This window comes from Mustela nigripes, chromosome 7 (assembly GCF_022355385.1).
Source record: "Mustela nigripes isolate SB6536 chromosome 7, MUSNIG.SB6536, whole genome shotgun sequence".
Classification (NCBI taxonomy): domain Eukaryota; kingdom Metazoa; phylum Chordata; class Mammalia; order Carnivora; family Mustelidae; genus Mustela; species Mustela nigripes.
The window spans coordinates 54,198,443-54,220,310 of NC_081563.1; the positions used below are offsets into that span (position 1 = coordinate 54,198,443).

General features: G+C 40.1%; 1 protein-coding gene across 1 annotated transcript in view; it reads right to left on the reverse strand.

Annotated features, from left to right (window-relative positions):
• Positions 1-21,868, reverse strand: part of ANTXR1 (ANTXR cell adhesion molecule 1) — a 212,953-nt gene that overhangs the window by 183,312 nt on the left and 7,773 nt on the right. The window contains exon 2 of the mRNA XM_059405947.1: positions 3,807-3,878. Within this exon, the coding sequence (XP_059261930.1) occupies positions 3,807-3,878 (72 nt within the window). The remainder of the gene's footprint in view (positions 1-3,806; positions 3,879-21,868) is intronic.

Here is a 21,868-nt window from a genome sequence, read left to right on the forward strand (position 1 = left end):
CTCTGTCTCAGCATAAACCTGTTCCTTCACAATGCAGTACTCTCCCCTCCCTGATCTGGCCCCCATATCTTAAAATTTCTCTTCCTCCAATGTTTCTTAACCACCTCTTTTCCACTTCTTAGCTTAGGACCTTGTCTTCCACTATCTGACCAGTGCAGTTGTTTCCTAGCTGGTGACCTTGTTGGGCATCATCCTCTGTTCCAGTTCATTCTTCACACTGCTTCCAGAACTATTTTTCTAAAATATAAATTAGACTTGTCACCCATCTGCTATAAAAATCTCCAGTGGTTCCTGCTGCCTCCAGGATGAAGTCTACATTCATTACCATATGTCTGACGCATCTTTGGAAATGCTTACCGTGGTGTTTAACACTTGGTAGGAGCCCAAGCAGTACATGGCAAATTGAACGTTGGTATCTTGAAACGGACCTGGGCTCTCTATCCATGACACCATTCTGTCTGTTACCACCTCACTGCTGCTAATCAGCAAAACACCCTGTCCTAAGTGATAATAATGACCATCAAAATTATAATAATAATATAATAATGGTCAGCCTTATCAAGTGCATACTATGTGCCAGGCACTATTGTAAGTGATTTGCATGTATTTTCTCATTAAACCTGTAACAACTTTATGAGATCGGTACTATTATTATTCCTACTCCCACGAAAGGAAATGAGACCCTGAAGGATAAAGTAATTTCCCCAAGGTCACAGACTTGGAGAGTAGTAGATCTGGGGGCTTAAAACCAAGCTTCTGGTTCTGGAATTTGGGCTCTTAAGCACCATATATTATCCTGCTTCTTTTGCATAGAGTTCAGCTCTGGAAAAAATGAATTCAAAATGTGGGAAATGTTGGGTTCCAAGAAGCAATTGGTATATTTTGTATATGAGTCTTGGCAAAAGACCTAATTTGGGAGTTTCAAACATACCAATGTGAGTGGGGTTGTTCCAAGACAGAGTCAGCAGTGAGAAGGGAAGTAAGCCACAGCTAGAACCAACACCAACATTTAAAGACCCAACTCTGGTCAGTGGGATGAAAGGAGAAACCAGAAACCAGTGAAGAAGAGAATTTCAAGGAAAGAAAACTCTCAATCAAGTGAAGTTTCTGTATCCAGCAGAATAAGCACTGCCAGACATTCATTGTCTTTGTCCTCATGGGGCATCACTTAGGGACTTTGGGGAGAGCCAGCAGGTGGGGGGTGGGATGGAAGCCAGATGGTAGTGGGTCAAGGAAGGAATGATAAAAGTGCAGATATGGAGACTCTGAGTCTTTAAAGACATTGGAGTGAGAGACCAGTAAGAGAAACATATCTATAGTATCTATAGAGGGACATAATCAGGAGATTCATTATTTTCTGTTTTGGGGTTTTTTTTTTTTTTTTCAGATACAGGGCAGGAGAGATTTGTTTATGTCCATTGATGTGGAAAATGGAACCAGGGAAAAGGTGGAGAAAGATACAAGAGGGAAACAAAGACCTGGAGGAGATTAGAGACAATGGCATAAAATGGACTAAAATGGAGGGGTCACCTTCAAAGGGGGATATTTGAGTCTCAGAGACAATGGGAAGAACAAGTATCTTTTAATAGGGCTAGAACTTGAGGCATCACTTTTCTGCTATTCCCAAGGTTCCTGGTGAAATGGGAGGTGAAGTGCTTTGCTGAAAGTGGTGGGTGAGAGGTGTTGGGGTTCTGAGGGAAGTCATGAACAGTCAGCATCATTATTAGGAAAATGGGAGGGGGTCAGAATAAAGATTAATAAAATAACTTAAAATTTCCAGGATCTCACTTAAATTGGAAATGGTAGTATTTGTACTGGCATCAGCCACTGTTATTAAAGAAATACCCACCCTGCACTATCAGCTGCCAAGACTATTTGACTATTTATTAAAATGAATAAATAAAAATCATTCATTCCTTTTCAAAATCTGTCCATTTATTAAAAACTATTGAGTGAGCATGCACTGTGTCAGGTGTTACTGCAGGTACTTGGGCTGTAGCTGTCAAAATACAATTTGCATGACCATGATGTCTTGGTGACACACTTTGAGGGTGTCCATAGCTAAAAAGGGCCATGGGAGACAACCAGAGGAAAGTGTCTTGTGGTCTGCATTAAGCCATGTCAACTTCTCTAGTCCTCAGTTTCCTTGTCAAAATAAAAGGATTGGGTTAAGTGCCCCCAACCCCTACTTCTCAGTGTCTTCACTACTCGGATAGTGAGGCATTGGAATTGCTGAGTGAACAGGGAAAGAGAAGTGCTGAGTGGCCACCCTAAGCCAGGTGCTGGGCTAGTTGGTTTGCACATGTTTTGTTTTCTAATTTTCACATGCAAACCAGGGTTCAACCAAGGTAAGTCAATTGCTATGGTTGCGCAATGGAGCTTGGATTCAAATCCACATCTGCCTAACTTCAAAGCCTTTTCCAGTAGAGTCCTCAGAGAGAACAGAAGACCAGAAAAGCAAATAGAGACACAGCAGATACTGTCAAGTGTCTAGAGGCAGATTTGTTTTATAGCACTCCAAAGGATAAAATGGATATAACGGATGTGAGTATAGGGAAGGACATATTGGCTCAATGACAAAGAGACTTTTCTGAAAACTGGAACTGTCCAGCTATTGGACTGGTTGCCTCCAAAGACAGCAGTTTCTCACCAGAGCTATTTAAGTTGAGGGTAGCGAATACCTCTTAGAATAGCTTGGGCAGTTGTTGCTTTTAATTCTAAGCTTCTACTTTTCTCTCAAATATTTTGCTTTTAATACCCCCCCCCACAATGTATTTGCTTCTTACCTCCCCTTTCCCCTTTCTCCTGTCAGCATCTGCTTTTCTCATTCATCTGGGTTTAAATGCTTCCTGCTTGCAGCCTCCAATTTTTGGCATTATAGACAGGACACCTTCTAACCCTTTCCCTCCAGTCAGGCAAGCAGGAAAGAGAGCAGTAACTGAATTTGGAGGGAATGCATTTGTCTTTACCTTAGTCTCAGGGAACAACTTATCTTCTGAGATAAAGAATGTTATTCAAAGAAGTTTATCATTACTCATATGGGCTGGCAGACTCTACAGGACAGGAGTGGCCTTAGAATTTGCAATGATCAGAAAAATTTTACCAAAGACCTTGACAACTGGCTTCAAGCACATTCGTGAAAGCTATCACAGTTGTGTCATCCCTTAGAAGCTGTACTCAGGGAGGATGAAATGACTTTCTTTCCTTTATTAGTGGGTGTCTATACCTACTGGAAGTAGGACCTCCAAGGCTCTGCACATTTATAGTGATGATGTTCAAAACTTTATTGTCCTCCCTTGGAAAGTGGTGTAAAGAATGCTCAGAGAATTCTATCTGATAAGACACCTAGCTCGGCTGATCAACATGGTGGTTTGCTCAGGACTGAGGAGAGCTCTCAGAATGTGAGATTTTTCAGTGCTGTAGCCAGGAATTTTCTGGGCAGATTGGGATGAATTGGTTACCTTATACCCTATGCTGTTTATATCTGAGTCCAACTAAAATAAGCCAACTGCCTCAGACTTGTCCACTGTGAAAGAAATGTTAATGATCCTTCTAGAAGAATATGTAATCTAATAAGAGAGACAGAGGTAAAATTTTGGTCTTATAACCAAATAAGGGTCCTCCTGAAAACACAGAACCAAAAGTTATTCCAACATGTAGCAAAGAGGAAAACAAAGTAAGGTCTCTGGTCCAAGATCTGAGAGTCTACCTTTGTCAAAAAGCATGCCCAAAGTAGCTAGAAATTAGTAGAATAGCAAACATAGGCTAGTTTTACTCACAGCAGTGCACTATACATTCTTTCTCACCTGATGAATTTATGAGCCAACTGTTCCACAAAGTAATAGATTTCATTCCAGTGGTGCAGCACACTTCCTGATCTAGGAAAACAAAAGTAAATGTTACTTAATCAGGTATTCACTTTTCTTTACCTTGCCTCATTTCTCTTCATGTTCTATTATTTCACATTCAACCTACCCATTAACTGGGCTCATTATCAGAAACTTCTGTAACTTTGGAAATTATTTGAAAAAGTGTTCAGACTAATTTTTGTTAAAGAACTTCCCTTCACTCCACCTTCTACTCCTTCCACCCCTATTCCACACACTAATGCATGTGTGCGTGCACACACACACACACATATCCCTGGACCCAGATTCACAGGTCAGTTTCAAATCTTTAAAAAAAACACTATGCTTGTGCTATTTAAATTATTCACTGATTGAGGAAGGAAAAATGATTCTAATTTATTTAAATGAAATTAGTGTAAACTAGGTGCTTGAGCACACAAAGATCAACAAATCCCCCTCCTCAAAAAGAGTAAAACTTCATACATAAATATAGATGCAAAATGAGTCCACTAAATAAAATAGCAAAATAAATCCAGCAGGAATCTAAAAGAATAATAATTAATTAATAGGTGGAGTTCATTTCAGGAATGTATTGTAATAGTTCACCATTTAAGAAAATCGAATGTAGCTAGTCTTACTAATAAATTAAAAAAGAAAAACTGTATGATTATATTAAAAAGGAATCTTCTCCCTAAAAAAGAGGGAAACTTTGTCTAGGACATATGGAATTACAGAATTTTAGATTTGGAAGGGGGTTTCCTTATTTCCCCAAATTGACTTCCATTTTACTGATACCATTTCCTACTGTTTCAGTTCAGCTTCTAAATATTTCTGATAGTGCTTCTACTCAAGCTGTTGCAGTGACTTCATGGTAGGTTTTTCTATTCTAACCCATTTTTCTGTGTAGCTGTGATGCCTCTTTCCTTTTTACTTTGAGGGTCTGTGTCAGGTGAACTCTGCATTTCCGCCTGTCATTCTAATTGTTGTTGAGGTTAGAAGTTTGCTCCTTCTACTCTGACATTTTATACAGTTTCCACTGGTATCAGTTATTTTTATTTTTTATGCACTCATTTACCTTAATTTTAACTTCTAAGGAGTTGTTTGTTGCTTTTTTTCTGTTTCAGATTGTTTATAGATATTTAAGATGAATCTGTGCAATAGATTTTGTGCCTTCTTTTCCATGTACAATATCCCAAGAATTCTCATTCTGATTAAGTGTATTTCATCTCTATAAGGAGAATTCATTCCTCTCTGCCCCACACCCAGAAATGAGGTCTGCCTGACCTGAACAAAAGTGACACAGTAAGTTACAATCATACAGTGAAAACTCTGTATCATAAGGCTATCTCACTTTCCCCAACTTAATCTATAACTTCAACTCTAGGGAAAAAATCTGAAAGGATGTTTTGTAAAACTCAAAAGCTGACTTTAAAAATGAAATGAAGATTAAAGGTCTCAAAGTAATCAAGGCAATCATGAAAAAGAATAACAAAGCTGGAAAACTTGCCTTATCAGATATAATGACTCCATATGCATGATACATAATAAAAATGAGGTAGAATAGAGAACCCAAACCTCAATCTAGATAGGGTCTTGCTAGTCAATGAAAAAAGTGATTCAAACTGAGGAGACAGAACTAACTCTTTAATAAATGATGCTCTGACAATAGATTTCTAGTTGGAAAAAGCCAATTAGATCACTAACTCATACCAAATGTAAACTAGATGTCTTAAAACCTAATGCGAAAGACAAAACTTTGAATCTGTTGGGCAAATTATAGGAGACGTTTATGTCCTCAGGTTAGTGAAGGTTTTTTTTAGCTGGGTACAGAAAGTAGGAGTTGTTTTTTATGAAAAGGATAATTTTGACTGCCTGAAGCATCTACAATTCTGAATGACAAAAAGATGCCATGAACAGGTTCAAAGACAAGAAAGAGTGAATGAAGATGTCTGCAACAAATAAAAAAGGCAAAAAATTTGTGTCCAGGATATGTAAATAATTGGTACAAGTAAATATTAAAAAGGCAAACAATAGAAAAATAGACCAAGGATCAGAACAGGTAATCCCCTTAAGGACAGTAAATCAGCATTTGAAAAACACTGAACTATTCTAGTAAATGCAGAAATACATATTTAAATGATTGGAGAAGAACAAGCAATTTCCTGTGGCAGCAGCATATAGCTCTGCAGAGTAGGGGGTGAGGAAAGTAGGGGGTGAGGAGACTGGGTAGATAGGGAAAGGAATCCAGGGGTTCAGGTAAGGAGGGGGACAGAGACCCCCTCCTCTTAAAAAATAAACCTTTTCCAATAGAACTTTTCCATTGGCCTCAGCCTTTATACATATTCCAGCCACTTGGGATACTCTGTGTCTACACTGGCAAACTCCTACTCATTCTTCAAGACTCAATGTAGTTCTCTGCATTGACCAACATAGATGGGGCTCATTGTCCCTGTCCCACACTCTCAGGGCACTGTGTACATCTCTCAGTCATTATCCTCAGATGCTGGGTGGCAATCACCTCTTCTTCATGTTCCCCCCACGAGGGATTTAAGAATATTTGCCTCTCCAGCACCAACCAGTTTGTTCAATGGAGGAAAGAAGACATGGAAAGAAGCCTCTATTGCTCAAGGAAGCCTCTTGATCTTTTGCCAGCTGGACACCAGCTCTTCCGCCCTCGTTTGGATAAACATTCTGGGTTTGGTACTCAGACAGCTCCAGCCAATTCCTATGACCCTACATGAACCTGAGGAGCCTTCCCAGATGGGTCAATGACTCTGCAGCCCAGCTCCTTGGTAAATGGGACTACCAAATCATCAACAATAAAACCTAATGGCAGCTGGGAGTGTCCCAAGAGCTCACCAGAACTGAATATTACTAGTCCTGGGCTTTTAACCTTTGGAAATCCTCTTTCTTTAGAATCCCAGCCATCCTTCTGGACAGGATCCAGTTGTATACTTCAAATTCCAAAGACTAGTCCTGCCTGTTTTCCTCCAGCCATGGGGTAGATGGTCTGGCCCTAGGGACTCTGGTGCAGGTCCAATGCTATGTAAGTGCCTCAGAAAAGGCACCACATGATTGATGAGCTGTAGTCCAATCTAGAATTCTGCAACTCCTATCTGCTGGAATCAGGAGCTTTCCTTGAGTGCTGGTCATCTGCTCCCTCTTCTGAAATTCAATGTTGTGTTTTGGTCCACATGACCATGTGTCTCTTAGCCATTTGTATGTTTTCTTTGGAGAAGTGTCTGTTCATGTCTTCTGCCCACTTTTTGATGTGATTATCTGTTTTGTGTGTGTTGAGTTTGAGGAGTTCTTTGTAGATCTCGGATATCAGCCCTTTGTCTGTAGTGTCATTTGCGAATACTTTCTCCTATTCTGTGGGTTGCCTCGTTGTTGACTGTTTCCTTTGCTGTGCAGAAGCTTTTGATCTTGATGAAGTCCTGAAAGTTCATTTTTGCTCTTGTTTCCTTTGCCTTTGGAGACATATCTTGAAAGAAGTTGCTCTTCCAATGCCGAAGAGGTTATTGACTATGTTCTCCTCTAGGATTTTGATAGATTTCTGCTTCACGTTGAGGTCTTTTATCCATTTCGAGTTTATCTTTGTGTATGGTGTAAGAGAATGGTTGAGTTATATTCTTCTACACATATTCTTCTAGCACAAGTACTATTTGAGGGGTAATGTGAGATGCTTAATGATTGGAGAGGCATCCCCACATCTCCTTCATCCCAAGTTTGATTTTCTCATTAGTAGAGAAGTCCTGCAGTGTGGGAATTGTCCTGGGAGGGGAGGAGGCAAAGTGTGGTAAAATAGAGACTTGAACCAGAATTGAGGAACTATTCTTGGCTATCTGCCTAAGGAGCAGAGGTCTGGTATAAATCCTCGGGTTACCATTTCTTTGTTCTCAAGGATTGGCCTTACCAAACAGCCACAAATCAATTTGCATTCCTTACTTAAACAGGGTGATTCAATAATAATTCCCACTATCACACTGTCACAAAACACTTCATTTTCACTATTTTTCTATATGACTGGCATGTAAAATGTACACAATTTGGTGAAATTCATGTGATTTGTTGATGCTAGGTACAGAGAAAGATCCAAGAAATACCCTCAGGTGTTAAGAAAAGTCTGCATCTATCTGGAAACCTTCTTGTTGATGTGCAAGCACTGTATTTTTTCAAGAAGAAAATAAAGCAATAACCCTAAGACAAAACTGGAGGTAAGGAGGTAAGGAGATATTGACAGTCTTGCTTCTCCTATTCTAACTTGGCTAATAATTGCCCTGAGACTGTTGAGGTCTGTGGTTTCATATTTATACATGATCATTCTTTACACAATTATGTGAGCCTTGACCAAAACATACCCTTTTTGGGACACACTTGAGAAGCACATAGTCTTTTCCCTTAAGCATTGAGGGTAAATATAACCCTCTAAGATTCTGGAAACCAAACTGGTTTTGTCTTCTCTGGATTACCATGGGATCTCAAGGGGCCTAACTTACCAAAAGAGCAGAGGAATATAGGAATCCTTCTAGTCCTTATTGTTGAGTCTCCTTAACCCACAAACACACACTCTGTCCCATCCCAAGATCAAACTATGCCCTAGGAAAGGAAAGAGCCCAATGTCAGTTGCTTATGGTTTTAACATGGAAGTTCATTAACCCAAATCTGCAGGAGCAAAAGGCTTACCTGCCTGGTGCCACAGTCCTGCTCCTCTGCCTTATTACCGCCCACTGGCCACAGCGAGACTTCAGAACCCTTAACTCTAAATATGTCAACCAGGAGGCCTCAGAAACTATCTACTGTGACCTCACTCAAACATCTGTCCTTCTCCCACAGGGATAGATATGTTGGGTCTCTGGCTCAATTTGGACTTTCTATTAAGACATGCATGTCTCGCCTGCACTTTGCATTATAAACCGATTTTCTGGCTTGGAATCTGCCCTTGTAGTTGCTCCTAGAATAATCAACCCAAGGTGGTATGTCCATGTTTGGACCAGTGTCTTCTTTTCAACCCTGAAAACCTAAGCGGATTCTCTATCACAACCAGGAGAAGTAGGTTATTGGATGGGTAAGTGGCAGAAAGTGGATTCAATTCTAGTTCTTACCACCCTACAATACATAAAACATCTCATTTCTCATGCCAACCTGTTTAAGAGTTAACGATCTTTTTTTTTTTTTAAAAAAGAATTTATTTATTTATTTGACAGAGATCACAAGTAGGCAGAGAGAGAGAGGAGGAAGTGATGCGGGGCTTGATCCCAGGACCCCAGGATGATGACCTGAGCCAAAGGCAGAGGCTCAACCCACTGAGCCACCCAGGTGCCCCAAGAGTTAATGATCTTAAAATCCTAATAATGGAGTCCTGATGTTGTCTTCAGACAGTAATGGCTCACTCAGCCATTGTTACCAAAGCTCTAAGGCAGACACAAAAACTTCTTCTTAGTCCAGATATATGTAGCACTTGGAATAGTTCTATTGAACTCTGTTTTTTTGCTTGTTTGTTTTGTTTTGTTTTTGTTTTTTAACTGCTTTTAAGACATAGTTGCTAGGCAAACTATAGTCGGAGAGCTGAAATGCCCATGTTCTAGAAAATCAGCAGATATCTGAAAGGTCTCTGATACTGGACTCAATTAAATCTTAACTCAAATGCAATTCTAACCCCTGAAGATCTCCATGATCTAGGTGGTATCAGTCCAGTGTGGAGGATTCATGTTCCTTCCTGGGATTTTGAGCCTTGGTTCCAGAGGTATAAGTCTCAGCAAAAAGTGGCCTCCAGGAATCTGCTTGAACACAGTCCTATGGAGTTCTGTGCTTGAAGGTCTATTCAGTATACCTCGTCTACTCAAAATCAGAGTCAATGCCACCTCACACAACCTTCCGACTTGGCTTTGAGAAGGGTTGCCCAGATCATGGGATGGCAAAGCCACCAGTTCTCACTACTATCTCCACAAGAAGGGAACTGGTGGGGACAGCTCCAAAGTTTCTTACTTATTTTTGTTTTTCTATGACCTCTCCAGTGTTTGAAACACAGTCAGAAGTCAATAAATTTTTGTGGCATTGCATTCACTGTGAGTTCCCAGCGAGGGATTTTGCACAGAACCTAGCAGTGCCCTCAGATTACTGCTTAATTACTTCCAAAGGTCCAATATGCAAAGAGTAGGAGCAAAATAAAAACTCTGACTCTCATTCTGATTTGTTTTCTGAAATACATTCTTTTGTGCTTATGTGAGTTTCCAAACCTCCCTGTGGTTAAGCTCCTTAGAAAACACAGGCTCTTTCCATTAGCCACACACACAACCAGAGTCAGAAAGAATCGAGTGAGCCAAATTGAGTTTAAATTGTCCCCCCTTCTTTTGCACATGGGTTAGAACAAGACGAGAGGGAAAACAGAGCTTGTGTTTGGAACCATCACCCACGAGTCTTTTAATCCTGGAAGAGAGAATTGCTTTAACGATGGAAATTATAAAACTGTCAGTCCCACTTTTCCTTAGCCCCACCCAGCTGAAGTCACTGATGTCCTAAGTGACCCACCCAGGTCCCTAGCTGATCCTGGAAGGGTGCGCAGCCTCAGGCGCCACGAAGTGGGACAAGCAATTAGCTTGTCCGTCAAAGGCCCAGCATTCATTTGCCTCCTCCCTCTGCTCCCCAGCTTCTTTCTTGGCCTTCCTCTCATTCTTCCTAACCTCACATTGCACTTGAATTGGCAGGAGCCCTAAATCCAGCCCTGGCCTTAGCCCTTATCCACCTATTACCGATCAGGGTCATGGCCAAGACTCCGTCAAGCATAAAAAACTTGACCTAGACTCTTGTTTCTCTTCCAGCTTAAGTCACCAGTCGAGACCCAAACCAAGCCATTGAGCACTGCACTTTGAGTGTGGGAACTCCTGTCTGTGTTGTGAGACCCCAGCCCAGGATTCCCAGTCCCACCCTACTGACTTGTGAGGAATTTTCCATTTAGTCGACCTAACTAATGGCTATAAAAACAATGACTTTCAAGCTGTAGGATGCAATCTATTAGTAATTTGGGAAATCATTTTGGTTGGATGTTGCCAACATTAAAAACCAAATGAATTAGAAGGGAACAGAAATATTAGGATCTGTTACGTGCTGTAACAAAGTAATACTACGTGAAACACTAGGTCAATTATATGCAAATAATATACAAGGATATAAACTGTATTTTTTCTTTTGGAGCAGATCAAAAGGATATTATAGCAAACTATATATTCCACTCCTTTAACCTCTACTAATTTTCCTTTTTCCAGCACACGCACACCAGGTAAAACCTAAAATATGATCTGATATCAACTATTGGCATGTCTGGTGCAGATTCAACACAAAGCTGTAGTTGTTAAGAGAACGGAAATTGGTTAGTCCAAAAGGTATTTCCCATCACTATGTGGGATGTGATACATGAGATCCCCAGGTTACCAGCCAAAGCCACCAATGTGATCTGTGGGTGACCTCTAGATGACCATAACCAGACAAGGGTCTGGTCAATACTGTGACTGCCCAGAAAGTCAGCGGCCCCCTCATGTGTATTGTATGTATGGGCACAATAAGCCATGTGAGTGGGAGAAGTAGGGGGTGGGGAGGGACAAAATCTCAAACTTAAATTTACCGAATATTTAAATTTTTGCACTGGGTTACGATTTGCAGTTTGGATAAAAGTTTCCTCTCCTCACTATACCTGCATCCAGCAAGAAGGTCTTTCTTGGATAAGCAAAGCAGCTTTAAATTATTTTCTATATATCCAAGGAGAGTGAAAATGGGGGTTTTTCTACCCTGAGACACATATATTTGTAATTACTGTTATTTTTATGCAGAAATATGGAAAAATTTCCTCTTCGGGGTTCAGATCAGCAGTTATGAGCACCGACTTGGTGAGTTCAAACTCCTGTTCTTCCAGTTATGAGTGTGACATTTGAATAAGACATTTTGTTTTCTTACACATCAGTTTCCTCCTTTATACAATGAGGATAATAGTATCTATCTCCTAAGGATTGTTTCAAGGATTCAAACTAATGTTCCTCAGGTGTCAAGCATCCCAGTTGGAACACAGTGATCCCTCAGGACACAGTGGCCATGGCAACCCCCTTCCCACCTTAATTATTCAATCCCAGCCCTAAGATCCTTTTCTTACCCTTCACTGACACTTGGGATTATCTCTTTCTGAAATATCTGTAAGCTTTATAAATGAAAATGGATCCCCATTATAATTTTCATGTGGCTGTATTTAATTATAAGCCACAGATTTTTTTTCATATTTATTGTCCATTTTTGTTTTTTTAAAACACTTAGTATCCATTAGGACCAACCACATCATTTGCAGAACCTAGTGCAAAATGAAAAGGAGAGCCTCTTCTTCAAAAATTATTAAGACTTTCAAGATGGCGACAGCAGCGCTTTAAACCTTTGTTAAGTGTGGGCTCCTGGGTGACCGCACAGGTCCCATGTCCCTGCAGCTGACCCTGCGCTATCAATACCCTGTCTGTTTTCTATTGGGGTGCAAATGTTTTCTTAACGCAGGGGTGCGCAAACTCTCTTTAGAGGGCCAGACAGTAAATATTTTATGCTCTGGGGGCTAGATGGGCCCCATGGCAACTGTTCAACTCTGCCCTGGTGACACAAAAGGGTCCGTTGATAGGACATAAATAAAGTTAAGTGTGGTGATGCGACAGTACAATTTTATTTACAGAAACAGTCTGCAGGCCACAGTTTGCCAATCTCTGTCCTAGACAGCGACTTTCTTTCAGTTTTCCTCATTACAAGACAATAAAAATCTACATATTTTTTCCTGGTAGCTGAAGTTTTAGGGTACTTTCGCTATTCATTTCTTGTTATTTATGGCTCACGTGGAGTGGAAAAATTGTGCCTTGGGATATATATATGGAGGCATTTTTTGTGACTTGATAAATATTTCATGGGTCTTTGGAAGGAAAGTTTATTCTCTGTGGGGTATGGAATTCAAAATATATTAGAACAACCTCATTAATTATTTTAGTATTTTATTTTTTATTTAAATTCAATTAACCAACATATAGTACCTCATTAGTTTCAGATGTTGGGTTCAATAATTTATCAGTTGCATCTAACACACAGTGCTCATCACATCATGTGCCTTCCTTAAACCTCATTAATTATTATTCATACGCTCTCTGTCCTTTGAATGCTTAAGTATTCAGAGAGATGTCTTTTCAGATTCTGCTAAGAAAATAATTTGGTTTTCAACTTTGGTGGTCAAGAATAGATGAGGGTTATCTTAAAACATTTCCTAAATATTGACGCACTCTTGCATTTCCAAGATAAATTTTACTTGGTCTTGGTATATTATGATTTTACACTGTGAAATTTATTTTAAGGATATTTGATTTGGGATTTAAAGTTTTTATTCAATCTGGTCAGAATTTTTGCATGTGAACATGTCCTCTTCAGTAGGTATTGGTATCAGACATATGCTAGCTTCCTAAAATAAACTGGAAGACTCTTTTCTTCTTGTTCTGTTTTCTGGAAGAGTATAAGACTGAAATTTTCTGTTCTGTGATAGAACTTGCCACAAAACCAACTGGTCCAAAAACAAAGGACCTAACCACAAAAGGAAATTAGCCCCTCTTAAATATCCAGATTCTGCTGGGGAAGGGCAAAATTGGAAAGATCCAGCATTTCACTTAAAGGAATTTTTTTTAAAAAAATCACCATTATTAGACTCTTATTATCACTATGGTTGAAATTTTAGAGATTTCCATGCTTTCTATTACCCACTAGGTAGACTTGGAAGGAAGAAGAAGAGTTTGGGAGCAAAAAGCAGACCACTTTTTTTTTTTTTTTTTTTTGACCGCGAGAGATCACAAGTAGACAGAGAGGCAGAGAGAGAGAGAGAGAGAGAGAGAGAGAGGAAGAGAAGCAGGCTTCCTGCTGAGCAGAAAGCCAGATGCGGGGCTCAATCCCAGGACCCTGGGATCATGACCTGAGGCGAATGCAGAGGCTTTAACCCACTGAGCCACCAGGGACCCTTTTAAAAAAAAAATATGAAAGTAGTATGAGCAAATTTTTTTTTATCCTGTTTAAGAAATTAACAGTTTTCACTTTCTCTTCAATATTTTGAAGTGATTTTCTACAGTAAGGGCATGTGGACGGCATATATTTTGAATTTTTTGTATGTCTGAGAAAGCCTAGTTATGGAATTTAAATATCACATTTCACTCAGGACTCTATAATTATTGAGGTTTTTTTGAGCATTTAATATTGTAGACTAAAAAGAAAATAAGTCTGTCAATCTGAGTCTTGTTTTTCTTTTTTTGCAGGGGGAAAGGAAACTTACTATTTTTTTTTCTTTTTTTGGAAGAATGTAGACATTCTATTTAGTCTTTTATTTTAAGAATTTATCTAAGGTCGTGTATTTGGTGAATGCTTCAAAAAAATCATTTAGGTTGAGTATTTGGTAGGTCCTTCAAATGTTCTCTTCTTTTCCTAGAATTTTTCTTGTAAATATATTGTATATTGTTTTTGTATAGTACATATATTTTTTATTGTGCATATGTATGTGTATGTGTATACCTTGTTCCTGGACTTTGTATAACATATCTCTTATCTCAGCACTTTCATCTCTGTATTCTTTCTGCTTGGGTTCTGGGAAAAGTTTCTTTCTTATTCTTTTTTTTTTTTTAAAGACTTTATTTATTTATTTGACAGAGATCACAAGTAGGCAGAGAGGCAGGCAGAGAGAAGGGGGAGGCAGGCTCCCCGCTGAGCAGAGAGCCCGATGCGGGGCTCGATCCCAGGACCCTGAGATCATGACCTGAGCCGAAGGCAGAGGCTTAACCCACTGAGCCACCCCAGGGGAAAAGTTTCTTAAAGTGTCTTTGGATGAATTGAATTTACTTTCTGAAATATTCAGTATGGTGGACATTGTTTCCAGTGGATTTGAAAAGTCAGAAATAGAATATTTTCTCTGCAAAAACGTCTTATTTTCAGCTTGTTCCTTTCTCACAATAGGATGCTCTGGTTTCTTGAAGCATTATGATCTGAAAGTTTACTGATAATACTTATTAGACATACATTTGCTTAAGTGGCTTCAATGGTCATCGCTCCTTCCCTTCATTGATAACTACTACATCTAATGATTTTTTTGTAAAGAATCTTGATTCACTTTTTTGGCAATTTCTTGAAAATTATCCCTACTCTCTTTTTTAGGAGAATCCATATCTATTTGAAAATTTTTTTTCTATTTTTTTTCACATGTAAGTGACATATTTGCTAAATATAACATTTTAGGTGATAAACTTATCCATCAAAATTCTCCACCATTTAATGTTGCAAAGTCTTGGTAGGTCACCTGTGTCTTTTCCATTCATAAAATTCTTCTTTTGTCTTTGAGATTAAAAATGATCACAGGAATGCCAAAGATTTCATCTCTTCTACTTAACTAATTTTGATTCGTACTTGATAAGCCTATTCAGTCTTCATTTTCAGGTTTTTCTTAAATCAGGAAAGTTCTATTCACTCTTTGAATGTTTCTTCTAGACTATTCTTTAGCAAATGAAATTATCTGGTGTATTGGATAGCTATTTTTGTCATTCACTATCATCTTCTCTCTCATCACTTTACCCAAGTCATTTCCCTATTCAAATTTGAAGAATTTCTCAAATAAGCCTTCATCATTTATTTCATTTTCTGCATTGTCAGTTCCGCTCTTTACTGCTTCTAATGTGACTTCAGGTCTTTCCTTATTATTTCATACTTTGTTAACTATTCTGGGTTCCTTGTCTTCTCATCCATATTTTATCTATTTTGCAAACTTCTTATTTTATTTAATGTCACGGAAATTATAAAACATATGATGTTAAAACTGACCTCCTCTGCTTAGAAAATTCTTTCATATATATGTTTCTCTTCCACCTTGGGAATGTTGTTTAATCCCTTCTTTAAGTTGCTGAAATGTTATAAGCCCTGTTGTCACCCTTGAATGTGGGAAGGTGTAACTGGGTCTGGTATTTGCTTCCCAAATAGTTTTTTTGGTGGGTTTTTTTGTTTGTTTTCTCATCTCATAAACTTCTCTAAGAACTCAATCAGGGAGAAAAGAGTTGGTTTTAATGGCTAAAGTAAGCTTATGTTATTGTTCCATCACTTAGAGGAGAGAAGGGAATGAAATAGACCCTCATCATCTCCCATGGATGAATATCATCCTTGCTAGGTGTGTGTGTGTGTATGTGTGTGTGTGTGTGTTTTGGACATGGCTGGATCCATTCCATCTTGCCATTTGTAGGGGTTTTTGGCCTGGTCTCTACTTCAGGTTCCTATTTTGTTGTACCTGACATCTTTTCTGATCCCTACCACATCCACAGAATCAAAGACAGAATCTGCCTTTTCCCTGGAGGCCCAGCATCTATGGGGAGGACTCAGCAAAGCTGGACAGAACTATTGTCATGAAGATGCCCAGTGTTCATGAGCTCTCTTTTGGGGTTTCTTGCCCCCTGATTATCCAGTACAGCTGCTTCTGCACAATGCAGAAGGGCTCCAAGGAGATGGTTCTCATCCCTCGTATGTCCCACTCTTCACTCCAAACTTACTTCCAGATTTGGGACTGTTCTTGGGGCTCCTTCCAAATCTTCTTCTACATACTTTCTACAACTTGGCAACAGTGTTGAAAGTAGATCCTGGCTGACCTCCTTCAAATTCAGTCCATCTGTTTTGTTTCTAGTGGAATTTCTTACAAGTGTGCTACATGTCAATGTCAATGGCCTTTTATTTGGACCTGATGCAGGTTTCCCCCAGATGCCTCCTTAAGATTTTCTCTTTCGGGGGAGGGTGGAGCAGTTGTAGATGATAGTGGGGATAGTGGGTGAAGGAGAAGCTGTGTATGTTCAGTTTCCTTTTCAGAAGTCATAAACAGGGCATTTGGGTGGCTCAGTGGCTTAAGCCTCTGCCTTTGGCTCAGGCCATGATTTCAGGGTGCTGGGATCGAGTCCCACATTGGGCTCTCTGCTCAGCAGGGAGCCTGCTTCCTCCTCTCTCTCTGTCTGCCTCTCTGCCTACTTGTGATCTCTCTCTGTGTCAAATAAATAAATAAATAAAATCTTTAAAAAATCATGAACAAACTTTTTTTCTTAGATCCCACTAAGATCCTCAGTTCATTAAATTTTAGTTTCATCATTTATGAGGCCCTGACAGTGCACTTCCAAAAGTCACCAATGCGTTTATTTCTGCTGAAGCATATGGCCCTTCTCAGTTCTCTTCTTGCTGGATGTATTTATAATATGCATATATATGACACATAATAATTATTGTTTCCACAAACTGATTTTTGAATGCCTAGTGGGTCCTTTTGCTTCTACAAGACTAATAATTCCAACACTTGGTATTTCTTAAGTAGTTACTAAGCAGCGGGAATTGTGCTGAGCACTGTACATGCTTCTCCGTTTAGTGATAGTAGCTAGCCCTTCATGAGCTCTTTCTACGGGCTCATAGGTTTCTGTTCTGGGCACAACCACCCATGTGGTAATACTGATCTCCTTTTTTTTACAAATGAGAAAACTGAGTTCACAAAGAGGTGAAGTAACTTGCTCAAGGGCACACAGCTAGTTAAGTGATAGAATTGGAATTTGAACACAGGCGTTCTGGCCCTAGAGTCCACACTTTTAGTCTTACACTCTGTTCCCATGAGGAAACCTGTGCTCTTAACACCTATGCAACACTGCCTCCCCATGGAGGGGTCAGGAAATGCACAATTACAACTTAGTGTTAGGTGCTGAGTGAGAAGTATTAGAAAATTTCCACAAATTGTTATAGGAATTTGGGAGTGGGTATACCAGGAAAAGCTTAAAATTGGGGCACTTGAAGGAAATCAGGAGTGCTGATCGGTTGACCATTTTAATGGAGTAAAGTGTACAAGGGGTTTCAATGGTTTGGCCTTCAATGGTCTCCCTTTTGGTTTCTTTGATATTGTCTTTTTTTTTGTTGTTAAGATTTTATTTATTTATTTGACAGAGAGAGATCACAAGTAGGCAGAGAGGCAGGCAGAGAGAGAGGGGGAAGCAGGCTCCTTGAGGAGCAGAGAGCCCGATGCGGGGCTCGATCCCAGGACCTTGGGAATCATGACCTGAGCCGAAGGCAGAGGCTTTAACCCACTGAGCCACCCAGGCACCCCTTGGTATTATACAGTCAGTAATCAAGACGGCCATATAATTTAAAATCCAAATAGACATTTTCAAGAGTAAAATAAGAAGCCATTAATAACTGTGCTGGGACAAGAAGCATAAACAGGTAATGTCCCAGGCCATGCATTTATTGATTAGTGGTCAGATTACAGCTGTCCAATGGCATTTGAATTTCCTTTTTTTATTTTGACTGGCATGTGGTTACACTTACAGGATACCTCACTTTTCTTTTATTTGCTATGTGATTTCCATAAACTTAGTATTTGCATTATCTTGTATGTGAGAAGTGTTGGCAGGATGACTATGATTCTGATCATAATCCTTTGGCACCAAGATCTTGGGAAAGCTCTGTTCCAGGTGGCTCCTACATGTATTTACTCACTGGAGCTATATAGGGTTGAGCATCAGGGTTTGAGGAAAATAAGATAAGGCCACTGAATGAGACCCCAGAGGACAAACACTAGGGGTTATTATTCTCCATCTCTTGATAATTGACTGCTATGCTGCTTATCATGCAATACGAGTTGTTACAAGGTTGAATGGGAAAAAGAAAGGGATTTTGAATGAAGATGTAATGTAGAGAGGTGATTGTTCTCGATTGTCTTTGCACCACAGGGAGCCTACAACTAGACACAGGAGGGGCCAAGTAGCAATGGTCATCTCAAAGGATAAGAGGCTATCATCTATGGAGAGATGGAAATGGTGATGAAGAGCATTAGCTATAGAGAAGAAAGTGCATGGGTTAATTCAGGGAACTACATAATACCGTTTTGTTGGAAGTTACAAGGGTGTGGGGTGTGGGAGTGTGGTAAGAGACGAAACTAGGGGAGTACACAGTGGCCTGAGCAATAAGGCTCTTGAGTACCTTGCTAAGGAGTTCACATTTTATCCTAAAAGAGTTTTGGGGGAGTTGTCAAGATTAGATTTGTGGTCTAAAAAGATCAATTTGGTGCTACTGTCAAGAAGACAAGGTGTGGGGAAGGGTAAAGGAAGTAGGTAAGGAGACCAACTTAGGGACTGTTTCAGTGAACTGGTTGAGAAATGGGAAGGGCCTGACAAGGCACTGACAAGGCCGAGAATGGGGTCATGTGGGAAGATCACCGTTGAGACATCGGGACAAGTGTTGCCTAGCCTTGCAGTATGAGAAAGAGGATGACTCCCAGGTCTTTGGTCTAAGTGGCTGGGTTTATGGTGATGTCAGTCACTAAGACTAGAAATAGAAAGGAAGAAGATATTAGGGGAGAAACAACGGATCATCCTTCCACTGAAATTCTCTCTCCTCGCCTCAATGGTACAATGCTTTGCTGGTTCTCTGCTGGCTTTTCTGGCAATTTCTCAGCACTATTTAGTGGAGTTTCTTTGGCAAACACATTCCTGTTAGTAATTCCTCTAAGCCTGGACCCTGGCCATCTTTGTTATTAAACTCCACTTCTTCTTGACATTTAAAAAAAATCCTGATATTATCATGATATTATCTCAATATTATTTATTATTCATATCCACATTTTTGACTACTACCCTTGGGCTAACACCACTCAAGTCTTTATTCTCGGTCCCAGTGTATAAATCCAGCTGCCTACTCAGCATCTCCACCCAAATGTCCTACGTGTTCAGACTTAACACGTCCACACCAAGCCCTCTTTCCTTCTGAAATCTATTCCTTACCTCTCAACGCTTTCTCTCCCACATCCCATGCAAATCAGGTCCTAAGCTCCTCACTACAAAAGAGCTCTCAATTCCATTAATTCTTTTCCTCATTTCTACTACAAGAAAAAGTGAGATATAGATAAAACACACATATAAGTTTGCTATTTTTTTCTGCAGAAAACTTTAATCTTATAACCTATTGCTAATATGAAAAAAATCCACCCTTGCCAGATTCTTTCCCTGTCACTTTCCCTGCCATGCTTATATCACAGGGAATGTGGGTCACTTTGCATTTCTGTACATCACCCCTTTGCTAGAAATGTCTTTTTTTTTTTTTTCACTTGGTCACTTCACAAAATCCTGCTCTATGTTCAAGTTCCAGATCCAAAGCTACTTCCTATATGAAGCCTCCTCAGGTTCTCTCATCTCAACCAAAATTAATTATTTCACAAACTCTGTTTCCCCAGCTTTTTGTCTCTTCTACTAAACTGTGAAATCTTTGAAATCCAGGGACTCCTTGGGCATTTTGTAATTCCAGAAATTCAGCATAGTTTGAAAATTCTCCATTGAATTTTTGTTTTCCTGCCCTTAACCAGGCAGTTCTGCTTGGAATCTACAGAGGTGTCTTTTTTTAGATGACCACACCCCCTTTCTCCAGGGGTAATTACCACCACCACCACCAGGACTACCACCAGCATCATCACCATAACCATCTCTCATCTGGGTACTCACATACCAAATACTTCATGAAAGGTTTTAATCTAATATTTTTACAACACTTCTGTGAGGCAAAAATGTTAATACCTATCTTACTGATAAGAAGACTGAGGTTCAGATGGGCTAAGTAATTTTCACCAAGGTCACAAAGCTTGGTGAAAAGGCTCAGCTGGTGTTTAAAGCCAGAGATGACTGATTCCCAAGTTGGTTCTCTTAACCCTTGTGCTTGAACCTTGGTTTGTTCCCATTAGGCGCCGGGGCCACATTTCATGTGGCCTTGACAGACCTTCATGAGGTCTTGACAGAAAGGGAACAAAGGACTGTCCTAGCAGGTACCAGGGTTTTGATATATATGCACATATGTTAGAGCCCCCTAATGCTAGAGGGCAGTGCATGGCCCCGCTGCCCTCTGCTCTGTCTTCTCCATGTCAGGTTGGGCTTTCCTACCACTGCCTTAAAATAAGGACTCTGGTTGGTACCCAGTTCTGAGGTGCCTGCTGCCTCAGCTACATCCTCACCGTAAGGGGGAAAGGCCATCATTATGGGGCAGCTTTCCTTGTCTTCCTGTTCAATCTTACCACTTATTGTGAGAGGGGAAGACCCACATCAGAATCACCTGGGAAGCTTTTCCAAAATAGACGTGCTTGTCCTGACCTCCTCAGATTCTGATCTGGCCCTTGGTTGAGAACTAATGGTTGAACCCATTCATTCCTAAGGTTTACAATTTCCACTGGTCCTTATCACTGAAACCTTCTCATTTCTTCCAGACAAAATGCTCAGATACAGTCAGTCAACATCATCGCCATGCCTCACTCCTCCCTGTCATCTTTCAATCAGGGGTTCCTAACCTGGGTGGCACTATCTCATAGAAGGCATTCAGAAGTAAATGTGGAGGCATTTACTCATTGGTTATCACAATGACCAGGGAGACTAATGGCATTTCCAAAGCAAGGATCAAAAATGCTAAGCAACCTACTGCGTCCCACAATGAGAAAACTTCACGCCAACAATGCCAAGAGCACCCTCACTGAGAAACACATTTGGTGTTTGATTCGAGCTTCGAATCAGCCCCCTCAATACTCAGGCATCCTCCTGGCTCAGCTCCTGCAGTGCTCTGGGGGCTGATCTCCCTCGCCGGCCTCTTATATTCCCTCATATTCCATAAATCATGGAAAAAGAGATTCTTAGTTTTCAGATATTCACATAACACAAAGGTGGCAGGATAGCTTGTCTAACCTCCATTTCTGCTTTCTATTTAATCTCAATTTAGTTCCCTGCCCACGAAGATATGGGAGGAATGAGGAGGGAGGAAAAGAGCAGGAGCCAGTCACTGCCTCATGGAAGGACTTGAACTACCATGTCTGACAGTAAGCCCAGGTGGATGAATAAATACAAGATCTAGCTCAAAACCAACCCTTTCCCATCAGTCTCAAGTATCTTTGCTCTTTCCCAATGACTATTCCTTTCTCACTTACTCAGGCCAAAGCAGTGTATAATTTT